The 16,570-nt window shown below is 42.7% G+C and overlaps 1 protein-coding gene across 5 annotated transcripts in view; it reads left to right on the forward strand.

Annotated features, from left to right (window-relative positions):
- The window catches only part of CEMIP (cell migration inducing hyaluronidase 1), a 114,259-nt gene that overhangs the window by 85,474 nt on the left and 12,215 nt on the right, over positions 1 to 16,570 (forward strand). For all 5 annotated transcript variants that reach the window (XM_074837206.1, XM_074837202.1, XM_074837205.1 and 2 more), the window contains exons 14-21: positions 2,748 to 2,953; positions 6,231 to 6,300; positions 7,162 to 7,290; positions 8,024 to 8,109; positions 10,910 to 11,041; positions 13,020 to 13,055; positions 13,147 to 13,302; positions 14,829 to 15,009. In XM_074837206.1, the coding sequence (XP_074693307.1) occupies positions 2,748 to 2,953; positions 6,231 to 6,300; positions 7,162 to 7,290; positions 8,024 to 8,109; positions 10,910 to 11,041; positions 13,020 to 13,055; positions 13,147 to 13,302; positions 14,829 to 15,009 (996 nt within the window). The remainder of the gene's footprint in view (positions 1 to 2,747; positions 2,954 to 6,230; positions 6,301 to 7,161; positions 7,291 to 8,023; positions 8,110 to 10,909; positions 11,042 to 13,019; positions 13,056 to 13,146; positions 13,303 to 14,828; positions 15,010 to 16,570) is intronic.

Below are 16,570 nucleotides of genomic sequence, written 5' to 3' on the forward strand. Positions count from 1 at the left end.
TACTGAAAACACTAGGAGAAAAGAGCGTCCAGTTATTCCTGATGACAAAAATGTTTTTTTGTGGGTCTGTACAGTGTGCTAAAAGTCACTATCTCAACATTAGCTCACTTCCATTGATGGGCTATTCTGCACTTGTCTGCAAATTTATATTCACTGAAAGTCACAGAGGGTCCTTCTGGAAATATATCTGTAGAAATTCTTTTCTCACCATAATTATTGTTTGAAAATGCAATAATTGCCCAATGTTTTCTTTAATATATTGGCCATAAAACCACCTAGTTACACCACTGCTATCCCAGAAATGAAACTTTGCTCTGATTCCCACTCTCTCCACTGGATCCCAGTTTGCAAGCTAAAATAGAAACAGCCACTAGGGAGGGAAATTAAATGGAGGTCAATAAACAGTCTGGCAGAATCCAGGACAGAGCTGTATTTCATGGAATAGGAGGTTGTGCTCTCTAACTGATTCATCTGCTCATTCAACTGTATCTGCTTTTACTAATTCAGCTATACTACACAGCAATTGTTTTACCATGAAGGGCATTATATGGCCATAAATTGCTCATGGTTAAAGTAAGATTATGGACTATTAGAAAGGTTGTAATAAAATAAAAAATTAAATCCATTGGAAAAGTGATTTTGGAACAAACATCTCCTTTCCTATTCAAGCATTTCAGTACTGGGCTTGTGCATGAAAACATGCACGGGAAACTAAGTCAGAGCAGACCAAGAGATGAGATACGTGGAAAGTAATTAATCAAAAGGAGGGCGACAAATACAATAGGGACCAGGTCCTTGGCTGATAACTCCATGTTGCTCTGTGGGCTTTCAGGGGTGAGTTAGAACAATGGGTGTTTGCTGGCTCTAAGCCCCTCTTGCCAGTGTGCACCCCTCTCTCACAGTACCAGGAGATGTGTTCCCCTGTGATGTTACTCCCTGTGCACAGATGGGGGCTTTGCTCCAGCTAAAGTCTGGTCACTTCAGGTTTTCATGTCCCAGTCCTGGTACAGTGCTGTGCTGGCTGGAAAGATAAATGGCCATACAAAGTGGCTAATATTTCTCTAGGGAAACTGTTTCCATCATCTGAATGTTGCAGCACCATTACTTACGTGTCTTTGCAGTATTACTGTTGTGTGAGAGAAAGCTAATAGGTTTTGGTGGAAGTTTCTGTGCAATTTTGACAGCTCTGTGGTTAAAAGACTTCCTATACATGTTGGAAAACTTCTTCTGAAGATAGCTCACTCTCCTGAAGTGTTCTTCTGTCCTGTAAACTTTTACAATTACAAGGCTGGCACAGCTCATTCTTCCCAGAGGGGACAGTTCAGTCTAGTACAACCGTTTTACACCTAAATAAAGAAGCCTAAACCTTGCAAAAGCTGTCATCTAATTAGATCAGGGAAGTCAGAAGTAAATTTCAGTGAGGTAGCTTAAAGGAATGCACCACTCTGCAGGTCATTTTATCTGTGTTTAATTTACTGTGATGACTCGTGTTCAGAGATTTGAGTATTTACACTGGAGCATGGATGATACATAATAGATGTGTGTGCAGATGTAAGCTTGTAATAGATTTGGCAAGTCAAGTGTTCTTTCTTATGTGAAAACATATTTGTAGTCATTTCAACACTAGTCCTGGGATTTTATTTGAAATGGGTGCTCCTTGCGTTGAGAATGAGGTATGAAGATGACAGAGCTGTCTCAGTCCTGTTTACAAAAGTAGTTCAGGCACTTGAGCACCCAGGTCTCTCAGTGACACCATAAAGAAAGAACAGATCTTCTATCCAGTTTAATATTGTCTTTTGCACCTTGGCAATTGCTGTTTCATCAGCAGCATTTGTAGTAACACATTGGTGTCAGGCTAACCTTCGCCAGGAAGGTTTAATAAGTCCAAGGTGGTTGATGCATGATGGCTGATGGGAAGAGTAAGGAGAGAGCCCAGGAGAGCCAGCACTTCACCTGGCCAATGGACACCTGAAATTGATTTTCCATATCCCAGACATATCCACTAACAACTGACTTGCTGGGCACAGTGTGTCTGAGGACTGTTGTTTCCCAGCCAGTCCTAGCCTTAGGCTTTGAATTCACATATCTGCTCCTGAAATTGTTTTCTCAGATCTTTCAGTGGTGTGATGGGTATTGTTCTGTCCAACACAACGGTGTCCCGATGTTAACAACATTCAAACCAAAACCAGAACAGCACTGATTAACACCAGCTGATTTGTCTCAGGGTCAAGTAAAGCTTCTGTCAACAACTTGGAAGAAGTATCAGGTCAAACCTAAAACAAGCCAGCCTGTCTGGAAAACAACTTGCCGCCTCTCTGATAGCCTGAAAAAATATTTTTTCAGCTCAGCTGCATTTCTCAGCTGCATTTTATGTAGCTGCTCATGTAACTCCACGTGAAGATGAATGAGCCCAGATGTGATTTGAACATCTAACATCCTCCGTTCATCTCCCACCCCATGTCTTTTCCAGCCTCATGCTAAGACCGTTTCTGATTTCACAGGCCGACAAAAGAATGGAATGAGCATTTCCTAGGTGATGACACATTCTAATTAAATTTAAGTGTTGGAGTTATTGCTTAGACTATAAACTCTTAAGAGCAGAGAGTGATCTTGCTTTTGTTTTTGCTTATACACCCTGAGTTCAAGAGGGTACTCAGGTTCCTATGTGCCATTGCTTAAAATTTCTTCTTATTATGCCATGGCTGAAGCATGAAATCTGAACACTGACCTTTGTTTTGTACTCACAGGTGAAGGACGTTGTGGGTTATGATGCACTGGGCCATTGCTTCTTTACGGAGGATGGACCAGAAGAGCGCAACACATTTGATCACTGCCTTGGACTGCTTGTTAAACCGAGCACTCTGCTCCCCTCCGACCGAGACAGCAGGATGTGCAAGCTGATCACAGAGGGTGCTTACCCAGGGTACATCCCTAAACCCAGGCAGGACTGTAGGTGAGTGGGAGCCTTCCTTTTCTTCTTTCTTTTCTTTGCAGGACTTAGCCATAAAAGATAGCATTACATGTATATGATTATGTAGTCATCTGTAGAGGTCTGGGCTGCATGCCCCAGAGGTTGAGAGAGCAGTCTCCTTGGGATCTTCATACTTGTGCTATTCAGATGCCTACACACCTAGGGTGTAATTTTCGTTTTTAGCATAAAGTCAGTTGAGATGGTTCCTACCTCAGATATTGAAAATCTCTCTTTCAAAGTACACAGTGATGCCTTGTACCTTATGGAGCCTTGATCCCAATGGTTCAGCAAAAAGTTGCTGAGTTCAGAATGGGCTGTGCTCTGACATTTGTGTTCATCTCAAATGGTAGCTGATTTTGAAAATACTCCAATTAATTCAGAAGTCATTATTTGTGAAGAACAGATACTGTTTAATGATATGACATCGGTGTTATGCGTTCATTTGGCATGGTCTGCCCAAACAGTGGAATGAAACCAAAATGATATAATAAATGCAGTTTAGCATAGAATTGGAACTTGCCAATAAAAGATCAAAGACTGTATACACCCATTGGATCTCTAATAAATAGTCTGTCTATACGTGAGCTCATGAAAATGTTTCCATGAGAACTCAAAACTTCTATTTGCCACAAGCACTGTATTAAACTTGAAAAATGCCAAATGCCTTTCATCTCCCTTTTTGCAAGATCCTTTCCTCTAAGTGTCATTGCAGATCTGCCAACTGAGGTTTAGATGAGGATTATAGAAGCATTTGCAATAAGAAGGGATTTTACAAGTTCTTTTTGCAGTTCTGTTGCTGTGTAGAAAAAATTCAGGTGAAGTATAAAAGAAACACAACTAGCTTGGCCACACAGTTAAGCATTAGAATTTTTTCTTAGAGGAATTAATGGGTTCTTCATTAGCAGTAATTTTTAAGCACTGGTTAGAGAAATGCCAGTCACAAATACTGTAGTTGTAGTTGACCCTGTCATAAGGCAGGGTATGGACTCACTGAGCTCCTGAAGGCCATTCTAGCCCTTCTTCCCATGATTTTCCAGCTGGTTTTCTGACCCAAAATCAAGATGCACAACCAAGGAATATGATTTCATTGCTAATTACTGGTGGTTCAGGGAACCTACTCATTTTGATGCATAGCAGGCAGCTAATTAACTTTCTTTTTCTTTCCCCATCCCCCTGACTCTTCTTGAGAGAGTTCTAAACTCTTAAAGTAAAACCTGTGTGTTTAGCAGCTGGGCAAGCAGATCCCCAGCTGTAGTTCAGGGAGCATAGCAAGTGGTCTGGAGCAGATCTGCGGACCCACATTGTTTTCAGAGTGTTTTCCATCAAGCTTGCCTTTAAGAGTTTGAAATTGATGGTGAATCATCTTGAGGACAAGACCCCTGTGCAACAGAATGGGAGGTCTTCCATGGTGAAGATTTGTCTTGAGACCACAGAGCATTGGTGCTGTGTTGAAGATGCTGGGAGACAGGATCACTTCTGTCTGTAGTCCAGATTTTTCTCCAGGAATTTATTTTGCTGTAATTGGAGGCGGGGGGGGGGGGGGGGGGGGGGGGGGAAATCTACACTGAAAAAAGCTAAATTTCTGACCCAGAAAAAGTCAATGAGAAAGTCTCTGGAGCCAGACTTCCATCCTGAAAATGAGACAGTTAGAAGCTGATTGATGTCTAACAGCTAAAAATCTTCAGGGGATTTCTTTTATTTGGAAGTACTCTCAATCTGCTGAGACTGTATCAGTATCACCCATTCTGTCCTCAGAACAAACTGGGGTTTTGTCCAAAGAAACATATTTTTAGCTTTTTAGTTTGGCAAGGGAAAGAGATGAATTCATGCAATGCTCTTTTTCACATCTGTGTTTGTTTATAAATTACACTTAATGTCTCCATTCATAAAATAAGAGTTAATCAGCCATTGTGCTCATTTTCCACTGATAATTCATTTAATAGTCAGAGGGACATATTTTGTGTCATTTTGAAGACTGCTACATGAAAAAGCACTAGGAATGATAGGCGGACATCTAATGAAAAGGTCCTACGGTACTTTGATCTGCCACATTGTCTTTTATAAAAGAATTCAAGGTCTGATCAGAAAAATAGCTTGCTTTTCACTGGGCTTATCCAGCCCGCAAGTGCACGAGTACACTAACTCTACCCCTGGGGCAGCGGCCAAACACCCAGCACAGGGACAAGGGATAAGCACAGGCTGCAGCTCTGTCATCTTGGAAGAGGCAGGCAGGCAGCCACTGCCAGAAATTAAGACAATAGGATTGTGCCAAATGACACAGTAACCTGTCCAATCCACATGGCTCTGAGAAATGGGATTGGGCTGAAAGATAGGTCACGGTGGAAACATAATGTCCTTGCCCTTGCCTACACAACAGGAGGTAGTCTGTACATCATCTCAAATTGTTTCTTTCTAGGCCAATCCCATGCCCAAAATAGAAAAATTTTGCTATGTTTTCGTGATAAAGTCGCACAAACAGAACTTCATCTTAGGCCAGCAAAACCGGTTGGCCTAAAGCCCCTGTGAAGTCCTTCATACCAAGATTATAATAGATACATTCTAATATGCAGGAGGGCAAGTCTCACCCAGCAAATGTAGGGAGCCAGTCTGCTGGATGTTTTCCTCCCAAAGTTCATAGGCCTGTTGATTAATGAATGCTGTATGTCACAGGATGGACAGTGATGGATTATCTCTCCTCCTTGATGGGAATCTTTCAATTAAGAGTCTTTTATGTGCATTAGACAAATGGAGTCCTTTTGTCCCAAAAGAAATGCATAGGAAGGTGGGAGCAAATAAAGTTAATGAATCACAGCAGCTCTTGGAAACGGCAGGTACCAGGGTACACTTGGAAAGCCCTTAAGAGGCAATTTATTTGGTCCCTTGATTAAACAAGTCTCTAATGAATCTGAGGGCTTATTTGGGGGCAAAGTTCTTTTCTGTGACTTGTGCAACAACATATTTACCTTATCATAAAACATGATTGACATCTGACAGCTTCATAGCAGGCTTGGAATTGCAGTCAAAATTCCTCATTTAATACTCAGGGTTTTAAAAGATAAGGCCATGCTCTCTGTCAAAGCGCAGAGGACACATGTGGTATGAGAAGAGAAAGAAATAAAAACATTCCCTTTGCCCCCTAGGCAAGACCCCTTATCTGAGGAGTTATCAGCCCTGCCTGTACTGGGGAGAGTTGATCGGTGACTCTAGTGTGTGCTCAAAGTGTCATTTTCATGTTATTCTTTGTTTTCCTGACCTGCAGTGCCGTATCCACCTTCTGGATAGCCAACCCACACAACAACCTTATAAACTGTGCAGCTGCGGGATCTGAAGTGAGTGCAGAATTTTCTTACTTGGTAACAACTCAGACCAGTTACAGCCCTGCAAGGCTGAGGCACTTGCTGGAGTAAAACCTGCTTCTGTTACACAGGCATTTTTGAAACTGCTCGATCAAGACATATATTAATGTGGCTAGTGCCACCAATAAAAACCAATGCTTTTCCTTTTGCTCCACACTTTTTGTCACTTGCTGTTTCTAGAGCTGGATGGCTTTAACAAAAATTCCCAGCCTTTGCACAGTGTGCAGCCTGAATAAATTAAATAAATGTGACTGTGGAGTCCCAGTGAAGTCTTTGGCAATGATTTTGTTGATTGCAGTACAGTAATGGCGCTCTGAAATTTCAATCAGCACTAACACTAATTCCACAGGAATTCTTGGTCACATCAGGAGCCTTTATTTTCCTAAGACAAATAAACAAGCAAATCAAGCCTTAAACAAAGAGATGCTTTTTTTTCCAAAGCTTCCAAATCTGAGTACCTAGATTCAGGCTCCTAGGTACATTTTTAGGCAACTAAATAAAAATGATCTGATTTTAGTATCTGTGCATGCAGTGATAGGAGGACATCAGTGTGTGTGTGTGTGTGTGTTATGGATTTCGAAAGTCTCACTTACAGCTTCAATATAGATGTCAAAGCTTAACTTAAGGCACCTTGAAGATGCAGGAGTGTGAATGTGAATGTATGTGTGTGTTAAACTCTTTGCTGCATATAGTTATACGGGTCAGCGCTGCTAGCTGTGATATGTCCTGAAATCTTCTGGCTTACATCTTGTGCCTTTACTGATAAATCCTTGGGCTAATGTAGACCAGCAAAGGTGTTCAAGCAAAGTCTCAGGTGTCCATTCTCTTTCTCAGGAAACAGGCTTTTGGTTTGTTCTGCACCACGTGCCAACGGGGCCCTCAGCAGGCATGTATTCCCCCGGCTACTCGGAGCACATGCCGATGGGGAAATTCTCCAACAACCGCGCGCATTCCAACTACCGGGTGAGTCTGCACGCAATGGGAACGCTGCCCTCGAAAAAAACACCATCTTCTCGCTCCAGCTCTTTGGATCTGCAAGCTATTAATGCCTGTGCTTTCTGTCTCACTAAAAGTTACTGCAAGCTTGTTTGTGTCTGCAGATAAAGCAGCTTGCGTGCTGGCGTGGGAGCTCTCAGAGTCAGCCAGCACCCACTTCGCTTGGCTCTTGGGCATTCAGGGAGGTTCTTCCCTCTGCTCAGGCTGCTTCTCTGCTTCTGCACTCCTAAAATAGTGCCTCCAGGAGCATCTACTGGCTGCTTGTCTAATTATAGACCTTAACTGCCAATGTTAGCAATTAACTGAACAGCTTCTACAGGGATAAATACAGGCCACTGTGTCTAATCGCCTTCTCTTTACTTATTTACCCTTAGCATGCCGTGTTGTGAGGCTGTGTGTTACTGAGTGCTTCAGACTACAGCAGGGTGTTTGTGTGTATGGGGATACATGCATTTACAAGAGAGGTACAGTTTCTGGAAATGTGCAGCACTTTTGGGAGGTATATGTGATATAGACTATATATGTAATAAAGACTATCCATAGTCTTGGCAGCTCTCAGTTTCACGTGCTACTAACAGCAGCAGTTATTAGGATCGTGCGAATGACTTTGGCTTAGAACAATTGGAGGTAAAGCCTGGACATGGAAAGAACTGTAGAATATATAAATATACAGTAATATTGTATTTCTTTTTTCTTTTAGGCTGGAATGATCATTGATAACGGCGTTAAAACCACTCCAGCCTCTGCCAAGGACAAAAGACCTATCCTGACACTGATTTCTGGGAGGTAAAGTATTTTTGCACAGTTTGATTTGGAAAAGACTTCTCTATAGCACTGATGGAAAGCTATGAAATTTCCCCCAAGGAAGCTGACAAGAATGATTGCAATGCCTTTGGGGTGGCACTTACTGAGGAAAGATCTTCACTTAGATTTACCGCTTTCTAACTTCATCTTCTCCATTCCCCTTCCTAAGGGACCCCCAGCACCCACACCCTTCTGGTTTTGTCCTTGCTCTTTAGCTCTGAGCTGAGCTGGCATGGATGTTACCTCTGCTCTAGGGTGTTCCATTCTTTTTTTTTTTTTTTTTGATAAGCAAGAAAATTAAATGCTGTCTGGTCAACAGCCCCGCTGGGCAGAACTTGCTGCAAGAGTTTCCCAGGAATAAGGAATTGAACTATTTCTTGGGAATGCTGTTGATTTTCTTCATTCATTTAGAACCTGCTTGAACAGGGAGTGGTTACTTGATGGAACTCACACTTTGATTTCAAATTTCTGTCTAGTTCTAAATCTGACACTCAATAATAATTACAATTAAATACACAGAGCAACCCTTCATCCCTGCTGCTGTGCGCAACCTCTGTGTGGCATAACGGAGTCATTTAGAAATACTGGAAACCTCTCTATAGAGCATATCATATTGGCAGACCTACCATGGTCTGGTGGCTTATGAGGATCCCCCTCTTTCCCCAGAGCTGACCCCAGCAAGGAGGCTGATGTAAGCAGAGGGCTTCTTGTGGGCAAACTATAATAGCGTAAGGACTGCACTTGCACCCTTTTGACTCATTAGAGGTTGAATCTAGCTCTTAACTTAGTTACCAACCTCAGGGAGAGAAAAGCACTTAAACATTCTCAAGTTTCATAGTTTTCTTTCCTGACAGACAAATTGCCTCCAGTTGCACCGAACCTGTATTTCCCCATGACTGGGTTTCTCAACAGAAGAGACCATGTAGGGAAGAGAAACCTGCTGAAAACCTCTGCTCAGCAGAGGAGAATGGCAATTTTTTCCTTTTTTTCCTTTTCATCTCTGGGGTGTGGGTTACCCAGATTGTTGTAGTCACGCACTGGGCAAGCATTGCAGGGGTGGGATCTGTACTTCTCCCCAGGGAAACCCAGCCAGCAGCTCACACATCAGTTATCCTGTGATCTACATCACCCCAGTGCCCTGCCTAGCAGGTGATGCTAGAAGATGTTCAAAAGTGAACATTATTTACACTATTTTAATGCTCAATTAACTGAAAATATTCATTTAATGATAAAAGTAACTGCTAAAAAACCAACTTATTAATAGCGGCCTGCTCTGCAAGTACCTCCAAATTCTTTTGGGAGCCTGATGTTGCTTTTGCATACAGCTGAACACATGCCTTGGGAAACTGCCTGCTGCCACAGGCACAGTAAGTGATTACAAAAGGCAATTTGTCCCTTCCCATACAAGGGCAGGAATGACCCCTGGAAGCCAAGCAATTCATAATGCAGTCATGTTTATGCTCAGGGATTACCCACCAGCACAGGCTGCAGCTCAGATTATTTATACCGTTTTCCACTTTTCATGTGTCAGGACTGAAAGACTGAATAAATTATTATAGCTTGACTGGCTGGGGCAAACTTTGAGGCTGTACAGTTACAGATTTGGAGAGATCATTCTGCATTCAGTTACAGCATTAAATATCTGAGTCAAATTCTGAACCCTGTAGTATTCCTCCAGTTATACATGGATGTGAATGAAACTGGAATCCATCTCAAAATATCTGTATTTAACAATGTCTGGGGAGTTCGCAAGGGCTGATACTAAATCTCTTTCTGAAAGCAAATTCACAGTGATGAAGCTGCCAAAGCAATATTCATTTACTGGAACCCTATCAGCCTGATGCTCAGTTTTAGATTGATATGATGGCTTATTAAGCAAAGCAAAGTGCTATTGAATATCTGTTAGCGATTTGACAGCTTGGCCTCGCTACTCATTGGTGAGGCATGAATTTTAATCTCTGGCCATCCGTTGCTGGCACGGAGTTGGATACTCATCTGTCAGGTTTTCCAAGCTGCGTAATATGGTGGAAGATGCTCTTTCAGTAGCAAAAGGGAGAGCTGTGCCTCAGAACAGGGTACATGACAGCCAAGCTCAGCATCGCCATAGCAAGCCAGATCCTTGCTCAGATCCTGTGGTCTACACAGTGGCTGACAGGCAGCAGCTGAGGGCACACATTGCTGCACTTTCCACTTGTGTCTGCTTTTTTCCTACATCAGGCCAATATTTCATCATACTTGAGAACTTCAGAGTTGTTAAATCTTGTACGTGTGTCCTCAGTAATGTATAGTGGGAATAGTGAAGGACATACTTTCAGCCTCTCTCCAAGATGTTTTAATTCCTTTCCACAGCAAGGAAAATTTGGCAGTGGTACTCATTGCCACAGTATAGCCAAGGTTAGGAGATAAGAATGCTCAGAAGGGAAAACAAAAGGATATTTATCTAAATAACAGGAATATGCTAAAGGATAACAGTAAGGGATTAAAAAATATCTCAGACGTTTGGGAGCAATAATAAACTTTCCATGGTTTCAGCAATATGTCAGCAATACAATAACGGAAAGGTGAAAAGAAACTTGGAGTGGGTCTTTACAACTGCCTCTTCTGGACCGTCCTTCCCTTGGCAGTTGGGTCTGGCCATCGCTGCTTGACTAGACATGCTACTTGGATGGACTGTTGTCCCAAAGCTGATCCTGAGTTAGCAGGAACCAGATGCTTAGCAGGGCCGTGCACCGAGCAAGGCTACCTTCCCTTGCCAACCTTTCTTCTCTCCTTCTGGTTACAGATACAGCCCACACAAAGATGCTGATCCTTTGAAGCCCAGGGAACCTGCAATAATTGAGCACTTTATTGCCTACAAGAATCAGGATCATGGGGCCTGGCTGCGGGGTGGAGATGTGTGGCTGAACAACTGCCAGTGAGTTTTGCCTTATTTCAACTCTCGGAGTTCAGCCTGGTGTTTATGGCGAGCATAGCTGTGGTTCAGACTATTTATATCACTTTGCACCTTTCGTATGGCCAAGATTGAAATAAAGATGAAACCTTAAGTAAGCACAGGCATTATTTTACACGAACAAAACCTGCTTTGTCTGAACTGAAGACCCCTCAGATTGTTCCTCTGTGTGATGCTGACCAGCATTCAAAAATGGTCACATACACACACAGAGACACAGAGATGCAAATAACTAAAAATAAAACCTAATTTTTTACACAAAAAAACAAGGTACTTTGAAAAGAAAGCAGCAAAATCCACCACCTTTCCTGGCTAAGCCTGGTCACAGATCAGTTTTATGTGGTTCACTGTTATGCTGAATAAGCGAGTACTGATTGAGCAGACATAAGACTATGCATCGCAGCAGCAAGGGAGAGAGATTGGGCAAGTGCATGTTGTGCTCTTTGAAGGCTGTTTCCAGCACTGGTCAGAACAGATATTTGTTTTGCACTTGAAAACAGATGATCTTCTACAGTTACTTTTGCTGAGCCAGGCTCTTGATATCAGCCTCAATGAAAAAAGAGGAGTAAAAGGAAAAGGTTACTTTATGAGGCGTATTGTGATAACCCTAGTAGGAGTAGTTGTCACACGTTATTTGGTGTCCAGCTCCTGGACAGAGCTGCCTTACCTTCGAGTGACCCAAACCTCTTAAAGCAACCAGTCATATAAGCTGGCTCTGGTGACCGGTCAGGTTGGCGAGAATGAGACTGTAGCAGAACAGTCAGAAACGTAATACTGAGTAACACAGTTTGTGCTTCTTATGAATTTATGAACCAGAAGTATCTAGCCCACCTCATGGCCAGCAAGTATTATCTTCACAGATCACGCTCATGTCATTGAGACATTTACATTGCTTATGGAGCAAATGCAGCATACGGAGGTTGCTACAAAACCAAGTACTTTATCAGTTTCCAGCAGCAAATCTAGGAGTGTATGTGAATTCGAGGAAGCAGCCATCAAACTGTAATTGTCTTTATAGCCACAGTAATTTCCATTTCTATTGCTACAAAAATACTTACATATTACATTAACAAAACAAATGTTAATGTGGCATGCAGCGTATAAACTATGGTGTGCGTTTATGGAGCTGGAGAAAGCAAAGGAGAGGCGATAGAGTGTCAAGGGCTGCCACCTACAGACAGAAGCAGGACAAAGCTGGGCTTTACTCTGCTGCCGGATCTCCACTGGTGTTTTTGCTGACATCCGTGACAGATGTGTTAAGAGTGATACCATCAAGACTTGCTCATATTATCATATTAATTGTATCCTTCCTATAAGCAGAAGTCATGAACCGACAGTTGTGATTTATCTCATCTAAAAGCTTTGAAATTTCAGCAAAATGGAAAGCCATTTTAATCTTTTTTTTTTTTTTTTTTTTAATAAGAAAGATCTGATCTCTATCTCCCTGTTGATGAAAGACAAGACAAGCTTCTCTGTTTTTATAACATTTCCTCTTGTAAAGTTATTTCGTGGAAGCAGTATGTGATACATGAACACAGAGGTGTGCATAAGGCAAAGCACTATTGAATAATAAAAGCTAGTTGGCATGAGAGATAAGCATGATCTTTTTACCTAACAGTGAAAAGAGCATGGTCATTAGAAACAGGGAAAAATCTTTATCAGACAGGTAAACTATGCCCAGTACACACCAGCTTAACCTCAGCTTGGAGCAATCAGGTGATGTCTGCTGCTTCATATCATCTGCATATAATGCAACCTGTGCCAAAAAAGATCCTCCAAAACTAGTCAGGGAACAAACCTGGAAAAGCCTGAGTTCCCCATGAGCACTGTTCATCAATTGAGCCCTGCTGTCCTCCACCTCATTGGTTTGGTTGTTTTAGTTTGACGTGATAGCACAAAGCAAAACCAAACCTCCTCTGAAGTATCTCTCTTCTCTTTGCAGGTTTGCTGACAACGGCATTGGCCTCACTTTGGCAAGGTAAGTGTGGTGCAGGTTGTGCTGCAGCCTGGGGCACAGCTGGTGGGCATGGGTGTGAGCAGTCCCTTCACCTCCTGCCCTTCCCTCATAGTGGCGGGACTTTCCCTCATGATGACGGCTCAAAGCAAGAAATCAAGAACAGCCTGTTTGTTGGCGAGAGTGGAAACCTGGGCACAGAAATGATGGACAACGAGATCTGGGGACCTGGAGGTCTGGATCACAGAGGAAGGACCCTGCCCATCGGCCCGTAAGTTCAGCTCACCACATCAAAGCACTCACTGTTCCCACTCTCAGTGCAAACTCCAGCCCGGTGTGGTTTCTTCAGCACTGTTCAGTTTAATAACCATTACACAGAAAGGATTTGGTTTCATGTCTCCTGATCCCAAAGTCCTCTTTGTGCAGCTGCTGCTGGCAGGTACTTACTTGCAGGCTGCCAAGACAGCATCAAACTCCTCTTTCCTTCCCCCTCCCTTTTGCAAAGAGAGCTGAGAAGACAGCAAGAGGCCTGTGTACTAGCTGGGCACTTCTGTATATGTGGTCAGCAGTGGTTGAGCAATGTGGCAGTCTCCGTCCAGGTCAGCTGCCAGGAAAGCTCATAGGAGCCCTTCCCTGGGCTTGAACTGGCCTAGATGTGGTCATAGATGTCACCAGGGCTGCTGTTACTATTGCTGCCGTGCTACAGGAATTTGATGCCTTTGTTAAATAGTTTTGAAATAGCCAGTGAACTTTGTGTGTGGCCTTTTCCTAGACCTTAGTTGCAAGTGTAATAATGTTTTGTTGTTATTCTTAAAAATGTAGTTATCCTAACAGTAGCCCTACAGTGAACAAACAGCTCAGCTGATTTTTTTCTGCCAGATTATATGCCTCAACTTTGCTTGTCAGAAGTGATACAGGAGGCTTATTATTAACTACAGTAATAACAAAACCCCAATCTGCGATGACTCTCCCTCTAATATCCTTTATGTATAGATATGTGGGCACATCTCATCTTGGTGTTGTGTGCAGAAACTCAGAGGGACAGAACAAATGCACAGGAGCAGGCAAGTCTTGTCTAAGGGAAACCATTCAAAGAGGGAAAAGATCAAATTTATTTATCATAAGTGAAATTTGAAATATCTTATTTTAGCCTCTTAAGGACTTTAACCATCTTGTTCACTTAATCAGTGTGAAAAATGGTGCCTTCTTTACCTTGCAGATGATATCAGAAAAGGCTGTTAATAAAGGTTCATTAGTCTGCCCCTTCACCTCTTTTCAACCCTATAGATTGCAAGACCTTTCCTTGTTTTCAAATCCATTTTTTATTGCATTTGAGTTGCACTGTTTCTCTCCAAGTGCCTTTGAAAGATGTGGTGGGACTTCTTTTAGCCCTGCCATTACTCAGTCCAAGGAGTCTGCACGGCTTGATGAGTTTCAGGTTTCACTGCTGCAGAACTCATTTCTGATGGCAAACACGGATTTATTCATTTTTATGTCAATGCTTTGGCATCGCTGTAAGTTCCTTCCCTGGAGGAGCACAGACCAAATAAAGATGATCTGTTCAGACACGAGAGAACTTAAGCTGAACTTGCAAGGATATGAGGACTTCACAGACCTAAAAAGGAGGGAAATCCCTTCTCTTCCAAAACATGAACTCAGGAGTCATCCTAAGGGCTGTGAAAACTGCAAGCAGCTGAGAAACAAGTGCTGTGGGACTGTACATGTCTAGAATACATTCTCATCCTCATGCTAATGTGTTGTGACCAAGTCTCTCTGTCTCCTCCAAATGTGTTTTAGGGATTTTCCCATTCGAGGGATTCAGTTCTATGATGGACCGATCAACGTCCAGAACTGCACCTTCCGCAAATTCGCTGCCCTGGACGGCCGGCACACAAGTGCCCTGGCCTTCCGGCTCAATAACGCCTGGCAGAGCTGCCCCAACAACAACGTCACCGACATTCATTTTGAAGACGTCCCTGTGAGTTATTCTTCTCCAAAAGGCCTTTTCCAGTTGGCTTGGAAATGGGGTTGTGGGCAAAAGGGTGTAGCAGCCTTTAGGAGAAAACATGAGATCTTCAGGAGGTTGCCCATTGTTTTTGCCAGAGGTTTAACAAAGAGGATGGCAGCTAAGAAAGAGAAAATTGGATGGGTGGAATAACAAGAAAATTCAATTCTCTGACAGGTTTGCAGCAAACCAGAAGCAGGCATCAGTTTCAGAAAAAAATAGTGACATTCAAGTGAAAATAATTTCCATTTCTGTATATCTCAGAAACTGAAATACAGAGAAGAATCTGCCACTTTATTTTCAACAGCAGTATAATACTAAAGCAACAACAGAAGGAAATCTGTTGTGGAAGGTCTAACTCACCTAGAAGCAGAAAATACTGATTTTGGGAAACAGCCAGTGAAACTGAGCCGATGCAGGGTAATTCTGCAGCCCTGCACACCAGGGTAATTCCATGGACTCCAGTTCTACAGACATAAATGAGAGCAGGACCCAGCCAAAAAGGGTCTGCCAGACTTTGAATTACACTATGAACTTCTGGCTGCTGGTCTGAACCCGTCCTGGGGTCTGTGCTTTTGAGTTATTTTTGTATTTGTTTGCACAAATATGTGCTAACTGGTTTGCTGAGGTTCACCTCTAGCAGCTGTTAAATCCAACTGCCAAACATTACAAACAAATAAATAAATAAAGTGGTTGGGACTGAAATTATTTGGGTTGCTCAACTTTAAAAAATTAGCAGACTTGCTTGCATATCAGGAAAAGTGCTGACTAGCGATCCTTGTGCCAAATGGGATGAGAAAGGCAAAATTCCCCTAAAAGTGTTGGTCAGTCACTCTCTCACCAGGGAGGTTGGTGACATGACATTTATTCATGCTGGATAAAAGTATCGGTCAGAAGTTGCCTGAGTGGTCATTTCCCAGAGAAGGTCACTGATTATTCCCAGCATCAGTGTGACTTTACATGTCTTTGGAACCTTAAAAATATATCAGCAGACAATGAGTGAAGTGGCTCTAGCGAAATCACCCCATCTCCAGAACCGTCCTCTAGAATTTTGAAACAAACCTCACAGCTGAGGCTGAAATTCGGGATGCTTTAGCCCTTCTCCCATGGTCAGCAGGGAAATCTGTGTCTGCTCTGTCTGACCAGTCAAACACACCTTTTAGGTGTGTGACCTAGCTCTACACTGACTTCAGGCTTACTGAAGAGGCAGTGTGCAGGCAAAGAAGAGATGATCCTAAGATGCCTGTACCAAATGGCACTGATGTTCCTGCCAACTAACAAGAGCAGCTTAGCTGAAAATTATTTTGGTGCTTCCATCTTTGGATGGTCAGTTTCAGAAGCTCATAGTTTTATTACCACATAAGTGCTATCTCAGAGGACCTGCAACCCCAGACTTCCTCTGGAGTCATGGCGCCTCAGAGCTGTTGAATATCAAGCCTGCAATGTCTCAAGTTGAGCAGCCAAAATCTGTGGCCATTTAAAGAATGGTGATGTTAGTGAGTACAGAGATTTCTCCATGCACAAGTTGACCCAC

The sequence above is a fragment of the Strix aluco genome, chromosome 12, assembly GCF_031877795.1.
Source record: "Strix aluco isolate bStrAlu1 chromosome 12, bStrAlu1.hap1, whole genome shotgun sequence".
In the NCBI taxonomy this organism is placed as follows: Eukaryota; Metazoa; Chordata; class Aves; order Strigiformes; family Strigidae; genus Strix; species Strix aluco.